The 8,062-nt window shown below is 39.9% G+C and overlaps 1 protein-coding gene and 1 pseudogene across 1 annotated transcript; both read left to right on the top strand.

Annotated features, from left to right (window-relative positions):
* Positions 1-2,452: 2,452 nt before the first annotated feature.
* On the top strand, positions 2,453-4,981 carry LOC141827591 (UDP-rhamnose/UDP-galactose transporter 6-like; annotated as a pseudogene).
* Positions 4,975-7,723, top strand: LOC141827589 (putative steroid-binding protein 3). The gene is made up of 2 exons (XM_074714878.1): positions 4,975-5,431; positions 7,184-7,723. The coding sequence occupies exons 1-2, from the start codon at positions 5,109-5,111 to the stop codon at positions 7,437-7,439; spliced, it is 579 nt and encodes a 192-aa protein (XP_074570979.1). The 5' UTR covers positions 4,975-5,108; the 3' UTR covers positions 7,440-7,723.
* Positions 7,724-8,062: the final 339 nt, after the last annotated feature.

Genomic DNA, 8,062 nt, shown 5'->3' with positions numbered 1-8,062 from the left:
AAAAACGGAAGCGATTACTTAATAATAGCGAAAGCGATAATTAATTGCACAAAAGTAAATGACTCGGTTTGTTTTTACTTGGTTCACAGCGCAACGCTGCTACTCCAAGGCCCACGGTCCTTGACTGTTTACTTTGGGCAATCCACTAAGATACTTGCCCCTTACGGCAGCAAGTATATCGAAAAAATCCGGTACAATAATCGATTACAAAATGATTGCTGGAATTTAAGTACACTTTTTGTTACCGATTTTTCGATTCCCCGGAGTTGCGACTTCGGCGTCTCGGTGTCCGTTGAAGTAGCTTGAAGCAGGTGCAGCACCGACGTCGAAGACTGGAAGCTCAGAGGTCGCGGGGAAGGCGAATGAGAGTGAGAATGAGTGACTTCTCGGCTCCTGCTCGCGGGTGCCTTATATAGTCGACCTGAGTCGACTCAGATCGCCATCTGGGTCGACTCCAGCTGAGGTGGCAGATCAAACTTTATCTCTGTTAACGTTTATCTCGCCTGGGTCGACTCAGCTTGCATTCTGGGTCGACTCCAGCTTCGTTGGCGGCGGAGACGATCAAATCTTGACTCTGGGTCGACTCTGCAGCGGTGGCGGTAGACTCGATTAACGGTGGCGGCTGAGTCGACTCAAATTGTTATCTGAGTCGACTCAAATTGTTATCTGAGTCGACTCCAGGCCGATTTGGCAGACAACTCGACGCGCAAACCTTGACTTCCGGCTGATTCGGCTGGAGTCGACTCCAAAACCCATCTAGGTCGACTCCAGGTCCGAAAATCAGATTTTCGGCCTGTTTTGGTCGGCTTTTCTTCCTGCACAAAAGTTAGCTTAACATATATAAAAGATATTGAGTCGGTTCGCTGAACCAACTCCGAGTCTTAATTTCGGATCTCCGGTGAGATCCTGGGTTAGACCGGCGCCTACAGTTCCTCGTAGGAACGCGTCTTCACCCACTCCGCTCGGGAGAATTTACCTGATGCCAACCAAGTCCTCCTGACTTGTTGGACTTGTGCTCGGCTCTGTCGTTGCCCCCCAGGACTTTAACTGCAACTGATCCTCCTGATCAGTCCAGGCTTCTGCTGCAACTTGTCCTCCTGACCCAAGTCCAGCCTTCTGCAACTTGGTCCTCCTGACCCAAGTCCAGATCTTGCCTGGTGCACGTTGACTCTGCCAAGTCTTCTTGCCTAGCCACACTAGGACTTTAACCTGTTTTCTGAAAACTCACTTCAAATTGGTTAGTCAAACCACATACTTAACTTGATCCTAGTTCCATAATCAAAACATAGGTTTGACCTGCTAGTGCTTCCTGCACTAACAAACTGATATTATATCGTCGAGGCTAGTGTTCAACACTATCTCTGTAAAATGATATTGCTCCGCTATAGGTGCTTACGGATAGCAGGAAATCGTTTGTATCTGCAATTCGTTCTCAAGATACAACAACGATGTCTCAGAATAGTAGCACTTCAAATTCCGAGACCAGCGAACCTTTTCGTAGGCTTTTTGGACTCCAGCATCTGGATGGATCTATTTATACAAAGGAAAAAGGTGGAATACCCTTTGGTGAGTGGCTGTGACCTTTGGGCAGAATCGATCTGGGTCGTTCGATCTGGAGGGTTGTAACCCTTCAGATAGTCCTTTTAATCTCATCCATCAGATCTGAAGGGTTGTAACTATTCAGATCCTCTTTTTGTTGTCAGCAGTCAGATCTGGATCCAGTGATCCATTCGATCTGTCGTTTCAGATCAAGCCTCATAACCAGCGGTCAGATTGCGACTCTTCGCAATCCAACGATCCAGATCGCATCACATGCGATCCATCATACCTCTTTGATCAACGGTTGTCATCCGTTTGCCTAGTCAGCAATCCAGTCATCTCTCCCTGCCCACGTGGATGACACATAGGCACTGTCACGTCACATGTGAACTTGACGCGTACGTGCGAAGTGCGGCGGCTCACAGGTGCAAGCACCTGCTCGCCCGTGAGAAGAGAGCATATGAGCTTTTATATTAACTCCATTAACACAGCAACATTAATAAGGAAGGGAAGCCCATCGAATTTTTTCGATGTGGGACTATTCCTCATGCACTTTCATATAATTGTTATTCTGGACTGACTTTGAATAATTAATTTCTCATTCACCCTTAATCAGTTTTGAGCAAATTAATAATCTAGATCTATCTACGTGAAACGTAGATTTCGATTTTGAAGTCAATTTTAACTTTCATCGATTCATAGCACCACGATTTTTTCACAAAACCGTATTGGTCCTTTAAAACCCCAATATCCAACAGTTCTCATACTATGTTTTGAAATTTTGTCATAGTTTGTAAACGTGATTTATTTTGTTTCTGCTAATCTTTTCTAATGTAGAAGCATTTCTGTGGAGATGCTAATTGTTATTTGGAGATTTAGAAACCAATGAAGTAACAAGCGCACATAATGGGAAAGTATGGCATCTACAAGCAAGGCTGATAGGAAGGCAGCATTAGATGCTGCTTCATGGATGTTCAATATTGATACGTCTGTTGGGATTATCATGGTCAACAAGGCCTTAATGGCAACTCACAACTTCACATTCAGTACTGCAACACAAGTTTCACTTTTTATAGTTTCATTGTTAAATTAATGTCCTTTGAATAGCACTTCTTTATAGCTTAAAACATAACAATTAGATTTCAAAATGATCTCAAGCTTGTGAGTGCAATGATCTATTTTTCTTTAGCTAAAATTATGAGTTGAGCTTCATGATTCTTCTATAATTAACCGTTGATAAATATACTAATCCAAAGGTCAAATTTTTATCGTTGCCTGTCCTTACATTACCTCTATGCTTTGTATTGCAGCCACAATGTTAACAGGTCTACATTTCACTACGACCACACTTCTGACAGTTGTATTTTGGTGGCTTGGATACATTCAGCCCTCTCATTTACCATTATCCATCCTTATAAAATTTGTTCTTTTTGCAAACTTATCTATTGTTGGTATAAATATAAGTTTGATGTGGAATTCTGTTGGATTCTATCAGGTTTGTCCTTGTCACAACAATCAAGTAAAAACATCGAATTTCATAAATTGACATAATTTTGCAATGATATGACAGATTGCAAAGCTGTGTATGATCCCGGTATCATGTCTTCTGGAAGTCGTATTTGATAAGATTCATTATTCAAGGGTGACAAAGCTCGGCATACTGGTGGTTCTTTTAGGTGTCAGCATTTGTTCAGTTACTGATGTGAGTGTGAATACTAGAGGACTCCTAGCTGCTACTATAGCAGTTTGGAGCACTGCTTTGCAACAATATGTAAGTAAACAGATGCACATTTCTTAATTTTGCAACTCTCTGCACCATGACATAGTTGTTATCAGATTGATTCTTCTAGCACTCTTGTGGTAATAGACCTCAAATCATCACAGTTTTTTTTTTGTTCATTCATCTGAAGAAGAGGAAGCACCGTCATAACACGTCTAACCTTTCCTGAAATATTGTTGACTGTCAAACAATTTACCATTAGCCCATCAACTCAAGATCTTCAATTTTTGTTGCAGAAGAGCAACCAAAAGAAAAAACAAAAAGGTACTATTAGACTTACATGAGGAAATTTACAGATGACTTCACTAAATGAAATTAAAGCAATCTGAAACTAGGTACAAAATGACCACACAACCTATTTATAAATACAAAAGTGACTTTTAGACATGATTCTTTCAATTTGACATATCTCTTAGAATGATCATGAAAAATGATTACAAAGACTATAATTTCATTATAAATAACCAAGAACTCAACTTTATAAAAAAATAAACAAAGCATTGGTGTTGCAGTATATTTACATCAAGTTAGTGGTTCTAACTAGTAAACATTTAGCTCAGTTTCCTCTATGTTCTCAGTATGTGCATTTTCTTCAAAAGAAGTATTCGCTTGGATCTTTCAACCTCCTTGGGCATACAGCACCAGCCCAAGCAGCATCACTGTAAATTTTAGAGCCTTTTGTTGATTATTGGTTGACAAACAAAAGGGTCGATACATTCGATTACAATGTAACCGCTGTGGTAAGTACACGATGATGCGTTAACTGATACCACATTGAATGAGATTATTTTGTCAAATCACTTTTTCTTTTGTATTTTGCAGTTCTTCATCCTACTCTCGTGCATCATAGCTGTGGGAACCAATCTGAGCCAGTTTATTTGTATAGGAAGATTCACTGCCGTCTCGTTTCAAGTCATCGGACACACGAGGACAATCCTTGTCTTAATCTTGGGATTCTTCTTATTTGGAAGAGAGAGCCTCAATTTCCATGTAATCTTTGGAATGATCTTAGCAGTTGTAGGTATGATCTGGTACAGCAATGCATCATCCAAGCCCGGGGGAAAAGAGCAACGACCTTCTTATTCGATACCTGTCGACAAATCTGAAGATCACAATGACAAAGTTTAAACTACAGTTTACCGAAAAACAATGGCACATGGTTTGTCACTTGTGATCCCAGTAAAATTGAGATGTCTTGGCGATTCTTCTTGTTGTCTCTGGGTGAGGAACTACAGGTTTTCTTTTCCCATTTAAAGTTCTGTATTAATTTTTTGATTGGTTTATTTCTGATTTCCCTTCTCTCTTATTTTTTATTTGAACAAGACAGAAAACGATGGACAGGATGAATGGTTTAACAACTAACTCAGCTCAATAAAAGTCCTGGAAGTTTGGTGGCTGATTAGATTTTATCAATTCTCTGAAGCACAGTCAAATATTATTTTTGTTCCATTCAAAGTCCATCTACGTCTGCCCTGTTTACCAGTCAAGATGGTTCATAACTGCCATCAAACATTTTCTTTCTCGAGTGAAATTTCAAGGAAATTTCCAAGAAATTTTAAATTTTAAATTTTAAATTAATTTATGACTTATTAGTTCCCTTAGAATTTGAATGGAAGTGTCTTTTAAGATATTTTGTCTATAAACACTGCGTGTGTTTTAAGTTAGGAGGAAACTACTCATTCAAAAAGCTCCGTCCTCTCCTTTCCTTTCCTGTTTTTGTTGCTCCATTTCTATCTCCCAAGCCCTAACAACCTTCTTCCAGTCGCAGCTCCTCCCATTGCTCTTCGCCATGGCGTTCTACTCGTCGCTGGTGGCGGCGATCGGCGCCTGCACGGGTCTCACGCCCGCCGCCTTCTTCACCATCCTCGCCCTCATGGCCTGCGTCTACCACCTCGTCTCTGCCTTCTTCGTCTACCCCGACGATGAAGCTGCCGTCAAGAGGGCGCTCGCGCCACCGATTCCCTCGACGGAGGAGGCGCTCGCGCCGCCGCCTGAACCTGTTCAGCTGGGGGACATCACGCTGGAGGAGCTAAGAGCGTACGACGGATCCGACCCCAAGAAGCCCCTGCTGATGGCGATCAAGGGCGTGGTCTACGACGTCACGATCGGGAGGTACACTTTCTTATCCCAATCTTCTTTTCTCCCACGTTCTCCCATTTTTCGACAGTTGTTTTTTTTCTTCATCTTGACACAAAGAAAGTTAGAAAGCATCTCGTAATAAATTTATATCGACATTTTCAAAATGAGATATTATTCTAATTGTGTTGCCCATTAGAATCTCATAACTATGGCAAATTGTTCTTCTTCACATGACTTGAGTTTCTATTCAAATAGGACTTGAGCGCGGCTTGTTTACCATGCTCTAGAGCATAAAATGAGGATCAGCTGGCTTCATTTATTTTTGCAAGTTTTGATTTTTAGTTCTGCAATAATTTACTCGGGAAATAAGGAAGTCAGTTATGCTAGGTATATGTTTCAAATAATACTTGAGTTTAGCTTGTTTACCATGCATATCACGCTGAAGCAAGTTTCTAATGGTTGGCTTCAATGATGAAATTATTCGTTCTTTTAGTGCCCTTCTGTTTTTCTTTGTATCCTCAGTTTGCAAAATTGCTAGCTTTTTGTATGAAAATTGTGAAGCTTTGGTTAGTTTTCCTTGGTGCTTGGTACCGATTTCTATTTAGTGAAGTTATATATCATTTGACGGTGTAGATATATTCGATAACAATTTGGCCTCTGAAGGAAATTTATTTACAAGTCTTCTGATTGATAGAATACAAACCAAACATGCCAATTACATTTTTCTTTGGTATATGGCAGTTTGTCATAGCTTCAAAAGGCTCTTTTAAAGTAATCAGTGTCATACAAGAGAGTTAATGAAAAGTAGGATTCGGCAGCTATTCATAATAATATGTCATTCACTAGAAGCTACTTAGACGCCTAAGAGTGGAGGAAGATGGCCACAAGCTAACAGAAGTATGGTGTTTAGTACTCGTTTGTTGTTTCCTTGTGGCTCCATACCTTTAATTCCAGGCAGCTAAGGGTGGACACCTCCGCAAGGAGGTACCCGACCACAGCACCATCGAGATCTAACATGACCCCATTGACTCCTTTGATCAATGGATGTAAGATAGGTACCTTATAGTCAAGACCATTCGAGGATAAGTAAGAGAGCTTGAACACCACCCCAAACCACATCAACACAAGATTAGGAGGCATCTGTAATGTGATCAGCCCAAACATAAATGAGATGTAGAATGAAGGTAAGTGCAATGCATTTTTTGGTTGGTGTTTACCAGGTTTTGTTAGGCGGTAATACTGGCGCATACATTTGCATTGTGAAATTATGTATGATTGTTTTGGTGTATTAGGCGCAAGATTAGCAGTTGAATAAATTTGTATTGATATTGCAGAAGTCATTTAAGTATGTTTTTTGAAAAAGTTGATGAATAAAAGAGAAAGTACAGTATCAGTATCGGTACCTTATACTGTTTTATCCCTACGAGATGTCATACAATGATTTTACTGGATCGATAGATCCAAGAACTAATTTTAATGAATTAAAATAGAGAGGCATCTTATTCCAAACGTCTTGTAATCTTCAAGCAATTTTGTGTTTAAAAATAATTACCTGGAAATAAGCTATGAACCAAAGCCCATGTGATTTCAAAATCACTCTGTAGAATAGCCTTTTCTCCCCAATCCAAATAATGGCTCCTTCCCTTAGAAACATACATTTCACTTTTCCTGAAGATTGATGGAATATTTTTACTGGAACCTCAAACTCCTCTATCTTTCTTCGGGCAAATAGGTTCCGGCCAATATTACAACTAATAGCACTTTGTCTTTGCTTTGTTTTTTCAGGATGTTTTACGGCCCTGGTGGACCATATGCTTTCTTTGCAGGAAGGGAAACAAGCCGAGCCTTGGCTCTTATGTCGTTTGACCTTGGTGATCTTAATAGCGACCTGGACGATCTGGGTGAGGCGGAGCTCGAAGTCCTACAGGACTGGGAGGAGAAATTCAAGGAGAAGTATATAAAGGTTGGAAAAATTGTTCTTGAAAAATCTAAATGCGGAGATGAAAATGAAAGCACCAAAGAAACCAAAGGAGGTTCATGAATCAGGAGAGATGTACATTTGAGAACTTGGGAGTGGAATGCATTACCTGAAGAATCTACAGGCTACCTTGATGTAACTCGGTTGCACAATCGACAGACTCTCTCTGCTTAATAGTGGGCTTGAGAATCGCGAGTTATGAGAAAGGTGTTTGATTATGTTTCTTTCTGCTACTTCTCCTGTAGATTTATATATTTGATCTTGAATACTTCTTATTATTTCATTTCTCGTGCTATCTCATAGTTCCAAATTTTTGTCGAAATGAACTATCAATAGTTGTTCTTGTTTCACCCATTGTTGATATGCTCTAGGAAAAGTTCTACACATGCTACTCTAGATTGCTTTAATGAAACCATTCATGTTTGAGCATTTTTATGTGATCCTTTCATATGCAATATTAGGTGATTTTACCATATTTTTGTAAGACTTGGAATTAAATGCAAACTTACTAATGTTTTTTTCTCGATATTAGGTAGATGATCTTTTTTTTTTCTTGAATTTATTTATCAGGTAAATTCGAAGTACAGTAGTAGTTTATGTAAAATTACTGATGTTAATTGCACCTCACATGGCATACACACCACGCATGCATAGACTAGGGGAGAATTACCATCAAGGCCAAATCA

Source organism: Curcuma longa, chromosome 4 (assembly GCF_044706935.1).
Source record: "Curcuma longa cultivar G26 ecotype Majalengka, Jawa Barat chromosome 4, ITB_CL_G26_1.1, whole genome shotgun sequence".
NCBI lineage: Eukaryota > Viridiplantae > Streptophyta > Magnoliopsida > Zingiberales > Zingiberaceae > Curcuma > Curcuma longa.
Note: the sequence above shows the minus strand (reverse complement) of the source record. Positions and strands in the feature narration are given on the sequence as shown.